The sequence below is a fragment of the Cervus canadensis genome, chromosome 21, assembly GCF_019320065.1.
Source record: "Cervus canadensis isolate Bull #8, Minnesota chromosome 21, ASM1932006v1, whole genome shotgun sequence".
NCBI lineage: Eukaryota > Metazoa > Chordata > Mammalia > Artiodactyla > Cervidae > Cervus > Cervus canadensis.
The window spans coordinates 638337-659327 of NC_057406.1; the positions used below are offsets into that span (position 1 = coordinate 638337).

Genomic DNA, 20991 nt, shown 5'->3' on the forward strand with positions numbered 1-20991 from the left:
TCAGGGACCCCGTGAGTGAGCTGCCTCCCCTCCTGCCCCGTCCTGCTCTCACAAGCTCACTGCTGCCCACGCCGTGTGTCTGCGTGTGTCCTCGGCAGCGTGGGCCCGGGCCCCGCATGGCCGTGCCAGTCCTCGCTCGACTGTCTGCAGGGAAGCAGAGGGCTGTCTGCCTCTGCCCTCTGCCTGGCCCCGGGCAACTGGCTCCTCCCCACAGTAGTGGGCGGGGTCCGGGTCCCTGGTTCGGCCCAGGTGGGGGCGCCGCCCTTCTGGCCCCTCCCGGGTGTCTGAGTGCCCCCCACCCCTCCTCAAACCTCAAGCACCTCCCGCTCCCCAGATGCGCAGGCCGGTAACCTTTGTACGGGAAAGTAGCACACAGGTCCCGGGCCGCCCCCAAGGCCTGCCCTTCAGACCTCGACCTGCCCCGAGCTGAGGTCTGAGCCTCCAGAAGCCCCAAGGTCCTGGCTGTGCCTCCTCTGGCTGAGTGTGAGCGAGGCCTGTGCGTGCAAAGCCCCCACGCCCGGGGCCGTGGGCACACAGCAGAGGTGGGCCTGCCGGGGGGCTGCCTGCCCTGCCCTGGCGGCTGCCCTGACTCTCAGAGTGGAACGGAGCACTTCCCGCCAGGACCGTCCCTCACCCTGACTGCAGACTGTCTTACAGAGACAGGGTTAACTCGTTTTCTGTTCTTTAATTTCAAATACACTTGCAATTTGAGGAAAAGAAGATCTTCTCCATCTATGGACACTACCCAGTGATCCGGACCGCCCTGCGGAGGAAGGGCTGGGTGGAAAAGAAGTTCCACTTTCTGACCAAGTTCGTGCCGAGCGCTGACGGCGACGGGGAAGGGGTGCCGGGTAGAGTATCGGCGTGTGTGTTCTGCGTGAAACGTGTGTGCCTGTCACGGAGACCCATAGTGTGTGGGTTCCACGCGGAGCAGCGGGCCCTGCGCTGTGGCCTCCCGGGGGAGGGGCTCGCCGCTCGGCCCCGCCCCAGGCGTCCAGGCGTCGACGAGCCCCTTCAAGCCCCGGTTCTGGTCACTTCCACGTGTGTCCCCATCCACGTCCAGGCGTCCCTGTGCCTGGACGTTGTCCACTGTCCGTCGGCGGCCGGGCCTGGAAGTCCCTCTTCGGGGCCCAGCTCCCTCCCGGCCCCCGCTTGGCCCCCTGCCGTGCTTCCTCCTCCCGCCCCTGCCCACCTGGTCCTCCCTGACCCCAGCTGGGCCTGCCCCCTCCCCACGGAGTCTGCGCCCTCTTGGCTCCAGGGTCTCCGCTCGGCCTGCAAGCAGCTGTTGGACCCCACTTGTTCCGCAGTTCATGGCCCAGGTCGGTTCAGTGGACGCTCAGGGGGGCACCACGGCCCAAGCCTGACTTAGCCGTGCTCCTCACGGGACCTGAGGGGGCACTGCTCTGCCCTGTGCCCAGTGGTGGGCCCGGCTGTGGTCAATGACTTGCTGATTGCTTGTATGTTGTGTTTGCAGACAACAAACATGCTGAAGGCAAAGAGAATCAAGATGTGGCTTTAGAGAAAGCAGACGACATCCACGATGTGATGGTAGGTTCCCGTGGGCTCCTGGGGCGCCTCGGCCAGACGTTTACCTCCTCCTCTGTGCTACACCCTGGGAGGTGAGGGCGGCAGCAAAGCCACAGTCACACCCGCTTTGAGGACGTCCCTTCGTCCATGTGCTGTGTGTGTGTCCACCTGGGCCTCCCCGTGGGCCCCGCGTCCGCGCGTCCACCTGGGCCTCCCCGTGGGCCCCGCGTCCGCGCGTCCACCTGGGCCTCCCCGAGGGCCCCGCGTCCGCGCGTCCACCTGGGCCTCCCCGTGGGCCCCGCGTCCGCGCGTCCACCTGGGCCTCCCCGTGGGCCCCGCGTCCGTGCTCCCGTGTGAGCAGATGAGCTGAGCCTGCCGTCTCTGGAGACCCCGTGGGATGGGGTCGCACAGCCCCCAGGCAGTGGTGGTGGAGGTGTTGTCTGCTGCACGTGGCCCACCCCGGCTGGAGCGAGCCCCCCAGGGCTGGGCTCCCAGGCCTCAATGCTGGTTGGGCGGCAGATCAGCCATCACGGGCTGGGCAGAGCTGGCGATGACAGGGAGGCAGTTGTGTGGGGCTGTGGGAGGCGGCCGGCAGGTAACGGAGGGTCGCTGAGACTCAAGGGGAGAAAAGAAAGTTAAAACCAGGCCAGAAAGCGTCCACTGTGAGGAGAATGGGATGCACTGACCACACTGACGTGCAGAGCTCCTGGCCCCCGGAAGACCCTGTGAAGAGAGCAAACACCAGCTACGCGGGAAGAAGTTTGCAGGGCGTGAGACTGCACCGACCTCCTGCTCAGAGTGTGTGAAGTGCCCGCACACCCAGAGAGGGTGTTGATCGAATGGAAAACGGGCAAGGGCCTGACAGGCCAGTGGGCGCATCGTGCCTATTCCCGGTGCGGATCCCTTTCTGCAAAAGTCAACCATGAGGCTGGGGAGGCGCCATGGGTCGGGGGTGCGGGTAGCCTGGGGGGCAGGGGTGTCAGCACTGGACCGGAGGCCGGGCCTCCCCCCGGGCACCTGAGTGGCCCCCACGCGCGCTCTATCCATCCGTCTGCGACGCTTCATCAGCCCTGTGACAGATGAGACTTACTTGGGGAAGTGGCTACAGGAGCTGAGAGCAGGAGGAGGGACCAAGGCCTTGAGCCCGAGTCCAGGGACCCGGGTCGGGTGAGCTTGGGAAGTGGCGTTGGCAGCCTGGGCCCAGCAGCTCCCTCTTCCCTGTGGCCCCCGGCCCGCCGCCGGCGGCAGCGCTGTGTGACGGTGTGCGGGAGGAGCCGTCCTGCCGGAACACGGGGCTCAAGGCGGGCTGACTTGAGCCCCGGGCATCAGGTGGTTCTAACATGCTGTCTGCGGGCGTGACCCAAAGAGTCTTCTCCAAGGTGTCCGGTCATCTCCAGGGGCAGGATTATGGAGAATCTTTTCCCTTCCTCATATCTCTTTATTTGGTTAGAATTTTTGACCAAGCACAAGAGCGCAGACACCAAGGACTCCCAGTCTTGCTTCAGCCGCCGTCCTGGGCCCCTGCACTCTGAAGGCTCGGGGCAGCAGAGGAGCCCGCGTCCTGGCGGCCGGGGAGGGGGCTCTCCCGGGGCTGCAGCCAGCGTGTCCCAGAGCGAGCACCTGCGGGGCAGGCAGCTCAGACCCCGCTTGGTGCCCCTGCCGCCCGGAGTCCAAGCCCCCCACCCCCTCGCATGGGAAGCCCTGTGTGGTCACAGCAGCTCCCACACGGGCCAGGGGGAGGCCCCCAAGGAACGTGTGAGGCTGCCGTCAGGACAGGAAGCCACACGCTCTTCTCAGCCTAAACCCCGCACCCTTCACCCTGGGCCCGCCCCACCCTTAGAGACGTGCGCCTCAGATGCTGGGTACTGAGAAAGGTTTCTTCTTGCCAGTCCAGGTTGGTAAAAAATGAAATGCCCTACTTCCTCTGGACAATCAAAAGGGACGTCATCGACCATCACAGCCTGAGCTGTGACCAGATGCTGAACCACTACGGGAAGACCGCGTCCTTCACCACCAAGGTGAGTGGGGGCCGGGGCAGGCGGGCAGGCGGGCAGGCGGGCAGCACCCTGCCTCCTGAAACGCCAGCGCCTCTGGAGCCGCACAACCCCATGGGGCGCCGGTCACCTCAGCTCTCCTCCCAGGACTGGAGGCTCCTGGCCTGGCCAGAGGCCGCCTGGCATCAGTGTCCAGAGATGCTTGGCACTGCTCCCCGCAAACCTCCCCAGAGCCTCTGCGCCCCCCACTGTGTCCCTGGGTGGGCCCAAGGCCACAGAATCACTGTCCTCTGGGCTGCAGGGCAAGCCCCAGACAGGGCCAGTGACCGCTCCCCCCACAGCCTGGCCTGGGCCCTGGGCCCTGGAGTGGCTCTGGGTCGGTGGGGTGGCGGGGTGGGCCACCCTCACCTGTGCTGTGACTTCCAGCTGTTGGGAGCACTGCTACGCCACCCACTTCTCACCCTCACCCCCTTTCAGCCACCAGCCACCCCAGGCAGCCATTCCCCGCTTACCCTGAAGGCTGAGGTTGGGGTGGGGCCAGCCGGGACGGACAGGCCTGCACATGCCCCTCGGTAGAAGGGGTTTCCCAGGCAGCAGGGGGACCGTCCCCTCAACAGTCAGAGATGACACGGGGGACAGGACGAGGCTCCTGGCTGCCCGCGGGGCGCCCCCCAGGCGTCCTCACCAGGCCTCAGGCCAGTGGGTGCTTCTGGGCTGGGGGCTGCCTGCAGGGGTGCAGTGGGCCCGGCTCCCTGCAGAGACCTCAGGCAGCGGATGGCCTCATGACTTCGGGGCGGGGGCCCATTTCCCCAGATGGGCTGCCAGGCTGGGCTGGGCCTCCCTAACCACGAGTGTGGCGTCAGGCGGGCGCACTGGGGGAGGGGGCCGCACTGTAGACCGGGGTGCCCCCCTCTCTGCCCCTCCGGGCCTGAGGCTGAGCATGCAGGGAACGAGGGGCAGACGCAGCACCCTCTGCCCTGGGCGCCCCCAGACGGCCCTGTCCACCCTCGGGCCTGCCACAGCCACCGCTGACGACAGGGTGAGCCCGAGGCCCTGGCCAGCTCACCGGGTGACCTGGGTGTTTGGCCAGTTGGCAGGGGGGCGGAGGCGCCAGGGGGCCAGGGAGGGTCTGCTCCCCGAAGTGCCCACTGAAGCCGGCGCCACCCGGCCAGGCCCCCGGGCTCTCAGACTGGCTGAGCGGGCCTGGCGCAGCCTGCTGGCCTGACCTGCCGCTGTCTTTGGAGATCGGGCTGTGTGTGAGCATGCGGAGCCTGCCGTGGTACGTCCAGGCCAACCCCGACACCTTCTTCCCGCGCTGCTACAGCCTCTGCACGGAGGGTGAGAAGCAGGAGTTCCTGGGTGAGTGGGGCCCGGAGGCCCGGGGCCTCTCTGTGGCCTGGCTCCCCGCCCACAGGACGGGCCTCAGGGCCGGAGGTGGGGGGCCGGTTGCATCCCAACCCTCGGCGCTGTCTCTGGGCTGGGGACGAAGGCCGCTTCCTGGTTGGACCTGCCCAGGGGCACGGGAGAGAGAAGGACGGGACAGGGCAGGCGGGCCAGGCAGGGCAGGGCAGGCGGGGGGTCGTGTGGGGGTGCCCGTGTCTCCTGAGCACCCATCTATGGGCCACGGAGATGCGGCCGCAGTCCAGCACACTGCCCTGCCCCCGGACCCCAGGCCGGGCCCCAGGAGCGAGTGGCCAGATGCAGGCCAGGCAGGGTCAGTGGGGGACCATGGGCGGGGCCTTGCAAGAGCGGGTCTGGACGGAGACCCAGGAGAGGGGCTAGGGCGGCAGGCCGGGGGCTCCAGGGCGGGAGCAGGCAGGGCGCCCACAGGCCTTGGGCTCAGGGCTATCCGTGCATCAAGACGTCAGGACGGGAAGGGGTGGAGGGGCGGTGAGGGGCGCTCCCCTTCTGGGTGTCTCCAGGGTGGCCAGAGCTGTTGGGGGGGCCTCCCCTGAGGTGTGGAAGGAGCAGGTTTGCATGAGAAAGTGCTGGGATATCTTACAGACCTCTGGGTGGTCTGTGCTCAGAAGCAGAGGTTTTGTGGCGAGCTCATCACGCGTTAGTCTGGAGTCGGGGTGGGGAACAAGCCCGCCTCCCGGCCGCGGCTATCCCTGAATGGTGACTGGCGCCCAGAGCCAGCCCTGGGCCCAAGCCTGAGTTTGGGGGACCCTGAGCCACCTTCGTGCTGAGTGGGGGCCGCAGGACCCCTGGCCACCTGCACGTAGAGCTGTGGACCCAGCTTCCAGGGAGGCCCCTCCGCTGAGGGGGAGAGTGCCGCTGCTGTCCGCAGAGGGCGCTTCTGGAAGGATCCGTCTGTGCAGGGCTGAGGACGCTGGGCAGGCAGAGGTGGTGAGGGTGCCCCTGGACCACAGCCCGGGTGGCGCAGGAGAGGGGGTGGCCGATTCTGCCTCTGGGTCTATGGGCAGGTGGATGCGTGGCCGCGGGGGAGGTCCCGGCTGTGAGTCCGGTCTGCAGAGGCGGGAGGACGAGGTAGGGACAGACGGTATGGGCAAGGGGGCAGTGGGGAGCGCCTGGCTCCCCAGAGGGCCGCGAGGCGGGAGCAAGGCTCCGCACGCCCCGGCAGGAGCAGGGCGTCGGGGCTGAGCGTGGCTGGCGCTGGCCGAGGGCCCGTCCCCGGCACAGGCAGAGGGGGCGAGGCCTTGTGTCCTTGCAGACGACTTCCGGCGCACGGTGGCCTCCAGCATCCTGAAGTGGGTGGTCAGCCAGCAGAGCAGCAGGAGCAAGCCGAGGAGCCGGCGGGAGGAGGCCCGCGAGAGCGCCGCCAGCAGCAGGAAAGGTGTGCGGACGTGCCGGCGGAGGGGCCGTGGGCGGGGCTCCCGGGACGCGGCTGCGGCTCTGCCCCGCCCCCAGGCTCCTCCAGCAGAAGCCCATGGGAATGGCACTGTGGGATTAGGCCTACAAAACTCAAATAAGTCTTTTTTGGTTGTTATTCACTTGAATAGAACAGTTTTAGGTTCACAGCAAGATGGGAGCAGATGGTACAGAGATGTCCCATGTACCCTCTGCCCCTGCCACCCCACTATCAACATCCCCCCAGACAGTACATTCGTTGTAACTGATGAACCCACACTGACACGTCATCATCAGAGTCCACAGTCTACGCCAGGGCTTCCTCTTGGTTTGGACAAATGTACTATGACATGTATCCACCAATATGGCATTGTTCAGAGCAGTTTCACTGCCCTAAAAATCTGCTCAGTGGTAAAGAATCTGCCTGCCAACGTAGGAGCCGTGGGTTCCATGCCTGGGTCAGGAAGATCCTCTGGAGAAGGAAATGGTAACCCACTCCAGTATTCTTGCCTGGGAAAGCCCATGGATAGAGAGGCCTGGACACAACAGTCCACAGGGTTGCAAAGAGTCAGACACGAATGAGCAACTAAACAACAATAAAAGTCCTCCACGGTCAGCCTGTTCATTCCTTCTTCACCCCCTGACACCTGATTCTTTTATTGTTGCCACAGCTCTGCATTTTCCAAAATGTCACGGAGTTGGAATCATAAACTACATGTGATTCAATCCTCTCTCACTTACTAACATGCGTTTAAGGTTCCTCCGCATCTTTTCATGACCCAGGAGCTCATTTCTCTTCAGCACTGAGTAACATTCATTCCCAGTCTGGATGGACAGTTTGTTCATTGAGTCATCTACTGATGACTTGGGCATCCAAGGGCACCTGGGTTGCTTCTGAGTCTTAGCAATTGGGATTAAAGCTGCATACAGAGTTTTGAGCAGCCATAAATTTTCAACTCATTTGGTAAATACCAAGGACCATGACTGCTGGATAACGTGGCAAGAGTGTGTTTTTTTTGTTTGGTGAGAAACTGCCAAATTGTGCTCCAGAGTGGTCTCTGCCCCATTTTGCGTCCCCCCTGCAACGATGGGAGTTCCTGTTGCTCCATGTCCTCACCAGCATCTGGTGATGTCACTGTTCTGCATCGTGACCATTCTGATAGGTGTGTCGTGGTGTCTAACTGTTTTAATTTGCATTCCTCTGACAACATATGGTGGTGAACTTATTTATCATCTGTATATATTCTTTGGTGAGAAATTTTTTCAGCTTCCCTCCATTTTTAAATTGGGGTATTTGTTTTTCACTGAGGACCAAGTATGTGCTCAGAAGCAGAGGTTTTGTGACAAGCTCATCAGAAGTGTGGTTTCTTTTCCATCGAGGGGCTGAGAGTCCAGTTGGAGGGGGAGGGGCAGAGAGCGGCGGGCACAGCACGCTGGGAGGGCGGCTTCGAGAGGGGAAAGGTGGCCCGCCCCAACCCAGGCGTGGCATCCAGGGTGGCCACCCAGAGACGTGGGGCCCCTCACCATAAGGCCTTGAGGTGCAGACAGCTGGGGTGGCCTTCGCCAGCACCCCCGGGGTGCCACCCCATGGGGCAGTGACCCGGGCTCCACGGGGGTGGGCAGAAGCCCGGGTTCCCTGGGGGCAGGCGGTGGCCCGGGTTCCACAGGGTTCCATGGGGACAGGAGGAGGTCGAGGCTCCCCGTGCCTTGCTTGGGTTTCAGTTCCTGAGGGTGCAGGATTGAGGCTCACGGGCCTGTCGGGGCAGTGCGTGGACGTCGCGTGCAAGGTGTGCAAGGCCTACCTGGGACGGCTGGAGCACGAGGACATTGACCTCACCGAGGACGCCGCCAGGGACCTCACAGAGGCCGAGTGGAGCGACCTGACCCAGCAGTATTACTCACTCATCCAGTAAGACGCCGTTGGTGGGCTCCGGGGTGATGTGAGAGTCACCCAGGGGACGCGGGGCTGACTTCAGGGGTGGTCTGCAGAGGTGTGTCCTCTGGGACATCTGGGGTGCTGTCCTGGGCGTTGGGGTGCGCAGGCCCCAGTGGACTGATAAAATGACACCCCAGGGGTGCCTGTGGGCAGCGTTGCCTCCAGCACCTTCCACACCCATCATGTCCTTGGCGTCGCTCATGCCTGCAGCAGCGTGGGGGCCCCTTCACGGCCAGGCTGCACGCTCGGCTGGGGGGTCGGGACTAGTCAGCAGCTGTTAGGCCCAGGCCTCCTGACTCTCCACGACTTCCAATTGCCGCTCAGTACTCGGGGACCCACTGCTCAGGGGCGCGAGCTGTTTTAATGGCCGACGGAGGGGAGCCGGGGCAGAGGCAGGCCAGCACCCTTGGGGAGCGGCTGTCGGCCAAGAGAACAAGGCCGGAAGCCACACCTCGTTCTGGAGGGTCTGCTTGCAGCCCACACGCACCGTCCCGGGTCATTTCTATTGTCTTAGTCCTTTCCTTCTTTTGGATCAAGTATTTTCTTTCTCTTCTTTTCTACTGGCTATAAATACAGTACAGGGCATGCCATGTGCTAATGATATTTGTCCAGCTGGGTGAAAGTGTGCGAGGCCACGGCTCCTTCGATTCCCAGCACCCCCACCATGTCGCTGTGGAAATGAAAACCCACAGCGTCATGCAGACGTGACTTCTGCCCAAGACCTGTGAGATTTACCTGCTGCGTAGGTGGTGCCGAGTCCCGTCCTGGCCGCTGACCGCAGGGTGCTCACTCCCGCCGCGGAGGGGCAGTCGGATGCCAGTTACCGCCAGGCTTAGATGGTTTCCAGACTGGTGCCGCAGCCCCACGGGCCAGCCCACAGCATGGACAGACGCCGTCAGGCTCTGTGGGCTCCCTTCTGGTCGTCCCCTCGCGCTCTCAGGCTGCACTTCTCCGATGCCTGGTGAGCCCAGGTTCACGTGCTTGTTGGCCATTCGCATATCTTTTCTCATGAAGGTCTTCTTCAAATCTTTTGATCGTTAAAGAGAAAGAAGTGAGTGCTCTGTTTATAAACCTGATTTGTTGCCTTTGTTGAAGATATGTACTAAGTGTACCTTTTTCTAGTGTGTGACCTGTCTTTTTACCTCTTAATGGTATTTTTTGATGAGGTCCAGTGTTAATTTTTCCCTATAATGGTAATAAGGCCTTTAGAGTCCTGGTTAAGAAAACAGTGTCTACTCAAGATCATGAAGATACTCCTTTATGATTTCTTCTATGTGCTTTGGGCTTCCCTGGTGGCTTAGATCGTAAAGAATCTGTCTGCAGTGCAGGAGACCCAGGTTTGATCCCTGAGTAGGGTGGATCCCTTGGAGAAGAGAACGGCTAACCACTCCATTATTCTTGCCTGGAGAATTCCATGGACAGAGGAGCCTGGCAGGCTTACAGTTCAGGGGGTTGCAAAGAGTTGGACACGACTGAGCGACTAACATTCAGTTCAGTTCATTTCAGTTGCTCAGTCGTGTCCGCCTCTTTGTGACCCCATGGACTGCAGCATGCCAGGCCTCCCTGTCCATCACCAACTCCTGGAGTTTACTCAAACTCATGTCCATTGAGTCAGTGATGCCATCCAACCATCTCATCCTCCGTCATCCCCTTCTCCTCCTGCCTTCAATCTTTCCCAGCATCAGGGTCTTTTCAAATGAGTCTGTTCTTCGAATCAGGTGGCCAAAGTTTTGGAGCTTCAGCTTCAGCATCAGTCCTTCCAAAGAATGTTCAGGACTGATTTCCTTTCAGATGGACTGGTTGGATCTCCTTGCAGTCCAAGGGACTCTCAAGAGTCTTCTTCAACACCACAGTTCAAAAGCATCAATTCTGCGGTGCTCAGCTTTCTCTATAGTCCAACTCTCACATCCATACATGACCACTGGAAAAACCATAGCCTTGACTAGATGGACCTTTGTTGGCAAAGTAATGTCTCTGCTCTTTAATATGCTGTCTAGGTTGGTCATAGCTTTTCTTCCAAGGAGCAAGCGTCTTTAATTTCATGACTGCAGTCACCATCTACAGTGAATTTGGAGCCCCCCAAAAATAAAGTCTGTCACTGTTTCCACTGTTTCCCCATCTATTTGCCGTGAAGTGATGGGACCAGATGCCATGATCTTAGTTTTCTGAATGTTGAGTTTTAAGCCAACTTTTTCACTTTCCTCTTTCACTTCCAGTAAAAGGCTCTTTAGTTCCTCACTTTCTGCCATAAAGGTGGTGTCATCTGCATATCTGAGGTTATTGATATTTCTCCCAGCAATCTTGATTCCAGCTTGTGCTTCATCCAGCCTGGCGTTTCTCATGTTGTACTCTGCATATAAGTTAAATAAGCAAGGTGACAGTATACAGCCTTGACATACTCCTTTTCCTATTTGGAACCAGCCTGTTGTTCCATGTCCAGTTCTAACTGTTGCTTCTTGACCTGCATACAGGTTTCTCAGGAGGCAGGTCAGGTGGTCTGGTATTCCCATCTCTTGAAGAATTTTCCATAGTTTGTTGTGATCCACACAGTCAAAGGCTTTGGCATAGTCAATAAGACATGCTTTATTGTTTTTCCTTTCACTTTTAGCTTTTTGTGATTAATTTTAATTTCTGTGTGAGATAAGAGAGAAGCATCAAGGTTCTTTTTTGTGTAGAATAGACATGGATTTTGCTGGAACTTGCTTTTGACCCTGACTAGCCCTGATCTGTTTTGATGAGTGTCTCATGCATAGTTGAATACAATGTGTATCTGCATTGCTAGGTGGTGTGTTATTAAAAAATACCAGCGAAGTCGGGTTAGTTATTCAAACCTAAACTCTTGCTGATTATTTTACCTGCTTGTCCTCTGAGTTACTGTGAGAGCTGAGTTAAAATCTCTGATCGTATTTGAGATATTAATAGACATAAAGAGGATATTTCACAATAAGGTGATTCCATTAAAGGGATCAACACAATCTGGACTGGAATGTAGTGAGTACCGTGACAGAATATGGAAAACAAATAATCACAGAATTAAAAAGAAAATAGAAACTGATTTTTGTATGTTGACTTTATATTCTGCTACTTTGCTGAATTTATTGATTAGATGTTCAATTTTGGGGAAAGTTTGAGAAGGACTGGTAGGAACTCTCCCTTAGACGTTTGGTTGGTTTCCCCAGTGAAGCCATCGTGTCTAGAGCGTTTCTTGTTGGGCTTTGATCACTGATTCAACCCCTTAGTGAGTGTGTATGCTTAGTTGCTTTAGTCGTGTCCGACTCTCTGCGACCCCGTGGACTGTGGCCCACCAGCCTCCTCTGTCCATGGGATTCTCCAGGCAAGAACACTGGAGTGGGTTGCCACGGTCTTCTCCAGGAGATCCTCCTGACCCAGGGATCGAGCCCACATCTCCTATGTCTCCTGCATTTGCAGGTGGGTCATTTACCACTGGGCTTCCCTTGTGGCTCAGCTGGTGAAGAATCCAGCTGCAATGTGGGAGACCTGGGTTTGATCCCTGGGTTGGAAAGGCTACCCACTTCAGTATTCTGGCCTGAAGAATTCCATGGACTGTATAGCGTTGCAAAGGGTCGGACACGACTGAGTGACTTTCACTTTCGCCTAATTTACTGCTAGCACCACCTGGGAAGCCCTTGGTGAGTATAGGTCTATTCATGTTTTCTGTGTCCACATGATTTAGTTTTGGCAGGTTCGGTGTTTCTCAAAACTTGTGTAACTCATCTACGTTATCCAGTTTGTTCATGTGCAACTGTCCATAATACTCTCATAATCTTTTTTACTTTTGTAAAATCAGTAGTCATGTCCCCAGTATAGTTTTTGACTTTAGTAATTTGAGTTTTCTCTGTTTTTCTCTTGGTCCAACTAGCTAAAAGTTCATCTACTTTGTTGATCTAGCCAACTTTAGGTTTTATTCATTTTCTCTATTGTTTTTCTATTTTGGTTAATTCTGCTCTAGTCTTTATTATTTTTTTCCTTCTGCTAGCTTTGCATTTAGGTTTTTTTTTCTTTCTAGTTTCTTAAATTGTAAAATTAGATTTATTGATTTGAGATTTTTCTCATTTTTTAATGTAAGTGTTAGTTGCTCAGTTGTGTCCGACTCTTTGTGACCCCATGGACTGTAGCCCGCCAGGCTCCTCTCTCCATAGACTTCTCCAGGCAAGAATACTGGAGTGGGTTGCCATTCCCTTCTCTGTTTTAATGTAAGCCTTATAGCTGTATATTTTCCTGTTGGTTCTGTTTTTGCTGCACCCCATAAGTTTTGGGCACCAGGGAAGCCCAAAACTAATCTACAGACTCGTAACCCCAATCAAAATCCATGCAGGGCTTCCCCTGCCCCAGGGGGAAAGGATAGGAGGAGCTGACAACTGAATCTGAAATTTATTTGGAAATACCCTAGTGGCTCAGCGGTAAAGGGTCTCCCTGCCAATGCAGGAGACGCAGGTTCGATCCCTGGGTCGGGAAGATCCCTATGGAGTAAGAAGTGGCAACGCAGTCCAGTGTTCTTGCCTGGAATATCCCATGGACAGAGAAGCCTGGTGGGCTACAGTCCACGGGGTCACAGAGAGCCAGACACGACTGAGCCACTGAACAGCCACCGAAGTAAATGATTCACAAAAAAACAAAACTATTTTGATCAAGAAAAACAAATTTAGAGGACTTATGTTCCATATGTGAAGACCAGCTGTAAATCTGCAACAAGTGAGACAGTGTGGTGCTGGGATGAGGTAGGTGAATAGGCCGATGTAACCGGTTAGTCCCGACAGCCGCTCACAGTCTGAGCACTTATGTTCCAGGTGCCGCTGGAGTTTAGTGAGCAAGGGTCAGTCTCTCCTTTAAATGGTGTCTGAGCAATTAACATCTTATGAAAAGATAGAGTGCCTTGAATTCTGCCTCAAAATATACACAATTAATGTGAGATGTGGCATATAAAAGTTTAAAAAATTAACAAAACATTGGAGTATATCTTCATGATTATAAAGAAGGCAAAGATTTCTCAAGTGGTTCACTAAAAGCACTAATCATAATTTAAAAATTGATTAATTGTACTTTATTGACATTAAGAACTCTGTTTATCAAAAAACACCAACACAAAGAGAATGAAAAGACAAGCCATAAACTTGAGGAACATATTTACAACACATGTGTCCAACAGAGGTCTCAGATCTAGGATATCGAAGGAATGCTTGTGCAGAGACATCACTTTGCTGACAAAGGTCCATCTAGTCAAGGCTATGGTTTTTCCAAAATAGTCATGTATGGATGTGAGAGTTGGACCATCAAGAAGCTTGAGCCCCGAAGAAGTGATGCTTTCAAATTGTGGTGCTGGGGAAGACTCTTGAGAGTCCCTTGGACAGCAAGGAGATCAAACCAGTCCATCCTAAAGGAGATCAGTCCTGGGTGTTCATTGGAAGGACTGATGCTGAAGCTGAAGCTTCAATACTTTGGCCACCTGATGGAAAGAGTCGACTCACTGGAAAAGACCCTGATGCTGGGAAAGATTGAGGGCAGGAGGGGAAGGGGTGACAGAGGATGAGATGGTTGGATGGCATCACTGATTCAGTGGACATGAGTTTGAGCAGATAGTAAAGGACAGGGAAGCCTGGCATGCTTCAGTCCATGGGGTCACAAACAGTTGGACACGACTGAGTGACTGAATAACAACAACAAAGAATACCCATAAATCAATAAAAAACAGTCTCTCTGGACATGTCACAGAAAAAGAAACCAAATGGTCAACCAGCACACGAGGAGACAGCATCGCTGAATTCATGGTCAGGAGATGCCGCTATACACCAGCCAGAATGGCTGACAGTTCAGCCGAGATGCGCAGTGCCTAGAGCCTTAATCCACTGTGGGACGGGGAGTGGGGAGTAGAAACCAGTGTAGCCTGTCTAGAAAAGCCTTGGGCGTTTCTTATCCACTTAGGCACCTACATGCCCTGTGACACAGCTCTGCTGTGCTTAGGCGTTTGTCTAAAGGGAAATGAAAACACATCTTTGGAGAGACTTCATTCATAATCTAGAAACCACCAGTTCAGTTTAGTTCAGTCGCTCAGTCGTGTCCGACTCTCTGCGACCCCATGGACCTCAGCACGCCAGGCTTCCCTGTCCATCATGAACTCCCAAAGCTTGCTCAAACTCACGTCCATCAAGTCAGTGATGCCATCCAACCGTCTCATCCTCTGTCCTCCCCTTCTCCACCTGCTTTCAATCTTTCCCAGCATCAGGGTCTTTTCCAGTGAGTCGACTCTTTCCATCAGGTGGCCAAAGTATTGAAGTTTCAGCTTCAGCATCAGTCCTTCCAATGAACACCCAGGACTGATCTCCTTTAGGATGGACTGGTTGGATCTCCTTGCAGTCCAAGGGACTCTCAAGAGTCTTCTCCAACACCACAGTTCAAAAGCATCAATTCTTCGGCACTCAGATTTCATTATAGTCCAATTCTCACATCCATACATGATTACTGGAAAAACCGTAGCCTTGACTAGACGGACCTTTTTAATACGCTGTCTAGAAACCAACAGTGTAAGGAACTTGCTGCTGATGCCTGCAATACCACAGGTAGCTCACATCATGCTATTGAGCAAGGCAGCCCCTGGTATGAAGTTCAAGGCTAGGAGGCGTCCACACGGGGAGAAGGCGGAGGGGTCTAGTGCCCGTGGTCTCCAGGGCAACCTCTTGAGGGGCTGGAAGTGATTGCATCTGGACCTGCATTGCCCCTCCGTGAGCACCTGTGTGGGAAAGGTCCGCTCCCCCTACGGGGCTGTGCCCTGGGCCCGCAGTCCCGGGAGTAGCCAGAAGGTGGCAGGAGCGGACCCCACACCGCTGCCCAGCGCGACTGCGGAGCGTGTTAGGGAACCCGGGTGGTCAGCCTGCTCAGGCCTCCTTTCCTTCCGTGTTGAGGCGCCCACGTGGGGTCCACCCACGTGATGTGTGTGTCATCAGGACGAGAAGGGCAGGTGCTGGGCCCTTTCTTATCATCTGCATCTGAGGGGAGGGTGCTTGTTCTCTGGTGACTATGGGGTGTCTGGGCCTGGAGCTTGGCCAGGTTCCCGCCTTGGGCTGGACGCCCCCTTCCTCGCACTCTGCTCTCGGGGGAGGTGACAGTCTTCCTACTGTGATGCACAGACTCCCTCCTGCCAGGGGCCACGGCGTGAGGCTGAGGCCCAGGGTGCTCTGGGGAGACCGTGGGGGCCCTCCCCGAGGAGTGACCAGCCCCGGCCTTCCTTCTGAGCCCACGTCGAGTTTGCACGTGTCACCAGCGTCCGCCGGTCCCCTGGGCGGCTCTGCCCCTGGCCAGCAGGGTGGGCTCTGGGGGACCTGCCTCGTCTGACCCAGCATCTGGTCTGGCCTCTGCTGCCGGACGGGAGGGTTCAGGACCACATGGGACTCACACCTGCTTCCACCGGGTCCGGTCTTCACCCTGAGGTCAGGTAGAGTGTGTGCACCGCCAAGGCAGGCCGGTGGCTCGGGGGACTCCCTTTCACTGTGTCCTGTAGAACCAGGGAGGCGAGGCGCCGTCCGACCTGCCACCCGCATCCCGCGCACCAACGAGGCTCCTGCTTCCTCATCCCCAACCTTGGCTCCCCGCTGTGGGGGCCTCTCCCGCACTACTGGGGACCCCCGCATCGCTCCTCCCTCCCAGTTGCCCTCCTCTCCCCCGTCGGGTGGGTACTGCATTGTGCACACAGCTCCACGTCCCAGAAAGTTCCTTCCCCGCGCCAGGGCCATCACGTGGGTGCGGCAGGAGGCCAGGGAGCCCAGCACCCTTGGCTGCAGTCCATCCTCACAGGGGGCTGTGTTGCGGCCCAGCGGGGGAGCATGGTTCCATGATGCAAGAGCTAACTCCACGCAGACACTGTGCCGTCCGCTGGCCTCATCCCCCAATTGTGGTGTCTTCCCGAGCCGGCCCCATGGCTGCCGTGAGCTCGTGGCCACGAGCCAGTCTGATTGACAGTCAAGCCCACGGGACACTAAGCTGGACCCTGGTGCCGCTGCCACCGCAGCTCGGCTTCCCCGTGCGGGCCTGCAAGGCCCACCCCGACGTGGGGTCCCCAGCACCGGGACCCTGGCTTTCGTCTCCCAGCACCTTGTCTGGGCCCAGGCACAATGCCCGGGGGTGTCCCTGAAGTCTGATCCTCAAGTAGGCGGTCCCCACCTGCCCGCAGGCCACGTTCCCAGGCGGCCCTCGGGTGGGCAGGGGCAGGTTCCAAGCCTGCCCCCACCCTCTCCTCGGGGCGACTGCCCTCAAGACCTCACGGGCCTTCTGGATCTTGCTTTGTAGTGGCGAGGCCTTCATCCCCAGTTCCAGAAATCACTTTTCACAGTGCCAGGCCCTGCTGAACAAAATCACCTCTGTGAACCCCCAGACCGAGATCGACGGGTTTCGGAACATCTGGATCATCAAGCCTGCGGCCAAGTCCCGCGGCCGAGGTGAGTCTCAGCCAGGTGCCTGCGCAGACAGCCAACCCGGGGCGGGGGCTGGGTGCTGGGCTCCCTGGAGGCTCCGGACTCACAGGTAGGTCCTGGGGAGCAGGCGTCCCACGACCCTGCTCATCACAGCTTCTGTTCTGTTTTGCCAAGTAATTAATATTACTTAGAATGTTCCATCTCTGTTCCTCAGTTACACAGGCCTCCTGTGTTCCGTTTTGTATTTGCTCGCTCGCCAGCTGCTAGACTGGAGGGAGGTCCCTGTGTCCAGCATCTGTGGGGCCTGGTCCTTGGGTGGTCGTGAAACCCCTGGAGGTGCCTGTCCTGCTCCCCCCGTGAGCCCTGTCCCTGGTGACCCCCGGCTTCAGCTTTTTACTTCTTCCTGGGTCACAGCTATGCCCGTGTCCTCCTCTTTATCCCTAATGGTAAAGACTGTGCGTTCTTCATTTAGAAATAGAGTTTGAAGGTGATTTTCTAATCTTACGAGCGCTCCCAAAGAACCATCTTTCAGTTGCATTTTTTCTATCTTCCTGTGAGGGATTATTCCCCTTGGTGCTGACTTAAATGCTGGGCTTATTTATTCCCAAATGTCCTTTTACAGCTTAGAAATTTTCAGGCTCTGGAAATGCCTTCACAGTACAACCTGACCTGCATCCTCTTGTTCATGTTATGGGATGTTCTCTTTCTCTTATAAAAAAGACATTACCTGATGTTTATCTAAGTAGATATTACCTTTTGTTTGCATATTCTATTTGCCCCTTGGGTTATTTGAGTTTTATCATTGTTGTAAATTCATAAGCGGTTACTTCTTATGTGATTTTTAAAAATCTTTATTAATAGTTTGTGACATTCCTGCGTTCAGTCCTGAACATCTTCCATCCTGAAGCCTTCTCTTTCTTGGGCTTCCGCCTGCTCTCAGCCTGCACCCTTGGGGCTGTGGCAGGCCCCCCCCCCCAGCTCTGTCCTGAGCCTAGACTTCCCTCGCGCTGCCCACACTGCCCCCCTCAGGGCTGCTCCACAGACTCCTCAAACCCTGCTGGTCAGAACCGAATGCACCCTGTTCTGCCTGGTCACTGGCTGTGCCCCAGCCCCTTCCCCTATCCTGGTGCCCCCCCATGACCCTGCCCCACAGCCCTGCGCCCCACACCCTATCTCCCAGCCTGGTGTCCCCATCCTGGTGGCCCCACATCCTCTGCCCCACCCAAGTACCGCCAGCCCCGACCCCTGTCCCTGACCCCACCCTTGAGTCCACCCCTGACCCCTGCCCCTGAGCCCACCCCTGACCCCTGCCCCTGACCCCACCCCTGACCCCGCCCCTGACCCCACTCCTGACCCCTGCCCCTGACCCCCACCCCAGTGCCCCCATCCTGGTGCCCCCACCCTTGCCCCTGCCCTGATGCCCCCTCTCCCTGACCCCTGACCCTGACCCCACCCCTGAGCCCAACCCTGACCCCTGCCTCTGAGCCCGCCCCTGACCCCGCCCCTGACCCCTGCCCCTGCCCCTGACCCCCACCTCTGACCCCTGCCCTGGTACCCCTTCTGTTCTTGGTCCAGGACAATGTCCGGGACCTGCAGCTTCGTGCTGGACCCTGCTTGCAGGGTGGGGAGGTCTCACCCTGCCGTCACAGAAGAGCCGGGTCTCTCGTTCTGTGAGGGAAGCTCCCTCGTGTCCTCTGCCCCCAGTCTTGCAGGTGGCGTCCCCCACCCACCCCAAGAGCCCGACTGCCCACATCGCGGCAGCTGTCCTTGAGACCAGTCAGCTCTCTTCACGCTTGTCCATCACAGGTGGCAGGGAGGATGGTGGGGGGGGCCTTTGCCTCGTGACGCAGTTCAGGCTTCAGGGGTGTCCCAGCAAGGACAGCGAGCGCTCGGGGCCTGTCAGCAGCATTAAACGCTGCAGCCCAGGGACCCCAACCCCGGCCTCCCCCGCTGCCCCGTCTGTCCGGTCACGCTGGGTGTGAGCCTCACGGGCCCTCGGAGCCCCTGGAACAGCCGGGCACTGCCTGCTGATTCCCCTGAGGCCACCGGCCGCCTGCCCCCCGCCCCCCTCCGCTGACCCGGTGCAGTGCTCAGCCGGCTGGCCGCCTCCTCCCGGGGCCTCTGTCCGCACCCCTGCCCTCCCTGTTCTCACGTCCTCTCTGAAGCCCTGGGTTGGCCTCGTGGTGGGTGAGCAAGGGGGGCTGCCCTGGCTGCAGCCTTGACCGTGAGGGCAGAGCCACTGCGCCATGCCCCTGGGGGTCCTCGGGCAGCACGCTGGGGCTCGGGCTGAGTGGCGGCCTCTTTTAGACATAGTGTGCATGAACCACGTGGAGGAGATCCTGGAGCTGGTGGCTGCAGGCCAGCCGCCTGCCAAGGACAACAAGTGGGTGGTGCAGAAGTACATCGAGACGCCGCTGCTCATCTATGACACCAAATTCGACATCCGGCAGTGGTTCCTGGTCACCGACTGGAACCCGCTGACCATCTGGTTCTACAAGGAGAGCTATCTGCGCTTCTCAACGCAGCGCTTCTCCCTGGACAAACTGGACAGGTTGGTGGGGTCAGCTTGGCACTGTTCAGGGCGGGTTCCCACCAGCACGGAGCGCCAGGCTGGTCTCGTGTCCGGTGGGGCGCTGGGTCCTAACTGGGCCAGGGAGGTTCTGCAGTCTCCCTCTGCAGGAGGCGGGCTCTGGCCCCCTGCCCATTAAGGCCAGGGTCCTGCATCCCCAAGGGGCATGTATGTTCTCCAGGAAATCCCAAAAGCACCGTCTGCCACGTGCTCGGGGGCACCGGCTGGCATGGAGCCGCCCTCTGTGGTGGCTGGGGAGGCGGAGGGGCCAACCGTGATCATCTGCTGACCCACGTGGGCTGCGCTCGGGGTGCAGCTCTGCCTTCTGCATGGCCGGCGCTCTCAGCCCACTCGGCATGTCGGGAAGGACAGGAAGGGCTCCTCTGGGAGTCCCCTGGGGGCCAGCCCATCGAATTCTGCAGTAGCCCCTGCAGGGCCTTCTCTTTGTGAGTCCCCAAAGCCCTGGGTCGGGCGTCCTGCAGGTCGGGGAGTTGCTAAAGCATCTGGGAGGTGGGGTGTGGCCCCTGATGAGGCAGCTTGTGGGACGCAACGTGAGGGCGGCCTGAGGGGTCCTTGGAGGAGGACCCCAGCCACCCCTGCCAGAATGAGAGGGCGGAGGGCACCTGACCCATGAGAGGCCAGGGTGGTGCAGGGGGCACTGTGTGTCGAGGTGGTGGGGTGCCAGGCAGGGGCTCAGACCTCCAGAAATGGGTGCCCCTTGGTGGATGAACCTGCCACCCACCAGGGCCTCAGAGTGGGCAGGCTATGTGTGCGGTGGGGACGACGGAGGCCGCCAGTGAAGTCTCGGGAACATGCCATTCTCCTGGACAGTTCGGCGGTGCCACCTCACTGTCTGAATGGAGGGCCACACTCGGGGCGCCTGGGGTGCACAGGCGTCTTGGTCGGGGATACGGGGGAATGCACAGGAATCACGAAGGCCGAAGGTGGCTTAACAGAGACCTTGCAGGAGGGGCTTCTCTGTGCTCAGGCTGGAGCTGTGAGCACACCTGGAATCACCAGGCAGGGGCAGGCTGCTGGGACAAGCCCCAGCCGGCAGCTCAAGGAGCACAGTGCCCACCAGGCCTGGAGGACCCGGCGGAGGACTCTGGGTGACTGGGCAGTGGGAGGTCCACAGGGCCCCTTCCAGCCTGCCAGGCCCTGCTAGCTGTGGGCTGTGTGCCCAGTGGGCCTCCTCCTCTCTGAGCTGTTTCTCCATCTGGGAACGAAACCCTCACCCAGGCTGATAGAGCCCCTGACATTGTTTTGAACTGTGTCCGCCCCCACAGCGTGTCTTCAGGGTCCGGGGCGCATTCTGTTTCTTGTATCTGTCTTATGGGTCACAGGCGGGGCCTCCCCACCAGAACCAAGTGGCAAAGGACATGCTCAAATGAAAATGACTGACAGGACGCATGTATTTTACAATCTCCTATAGATGCTATTCAACTTAAATCTTATTTAGAACAAGGCCAGGGTATAAAGGAATTAGCTGAAATTTTCGGTTAGTGAATCTCTCTCTGGGGCGCCAGCCGTCCCCCAGCGGCAGGAGGGGAAATAGCTCCTAGGGTGGGACTTGCTGGAGGCCCCTCGTTGGTGGCCCGGGGCTGGTTGGCTTCTACGCAGACCTCCCCTCCCCCAACGGGGCCCCCAGGTTGAACAGGAGAAGAGGGGACCCCTTAGGGACCCACCTGTATCCGCCCTGCGCTCGTGGGCAGGGTCTGTGGGAAGGGCTGG

General features: G+C 58.2%; 1 protein-coding gene across 1 annotated transcript in view; it reads left to right on the forward strand.

Moving 5' to 3' along the window:
- The first annotated feature begins 729 nt into the window (after positions 1-729).
- TTLL8 (tubulin tyrosine ligase like 8) overlaps positions 730-20991 on the forward strand; it is a 51694-nt gene continuing 31432 nt past the window's right edge. The window contains exons 1-8 of the mRNA XM_043440686.1: positions 730-851; positions 1475-1548; positions 3417-3545; positions 4694-4880; positions 6196-6318; positions 8055-8241; positions 16567-16715; positions 18999-19242. Coding sequence (XP_043296621.1) covers positions 1546-1548; positions 3417-3545; positions 4694-4880; positions 6196-6318; positions 8055-8241; positions 16567-16715; positions 18999-19242 — 1022 coding nt within the window. The 5' untranslated portion in view covers positions 730-851; positions 1475-1545. The remainder of the gene's footprint in view (positions 852-1474; positions 1549-3416; positions 3546-4693; positions 4881-6195; positions 6319-8054; positions 8242-16566; positions 16716-18998; positions 19243-20991) is intronic.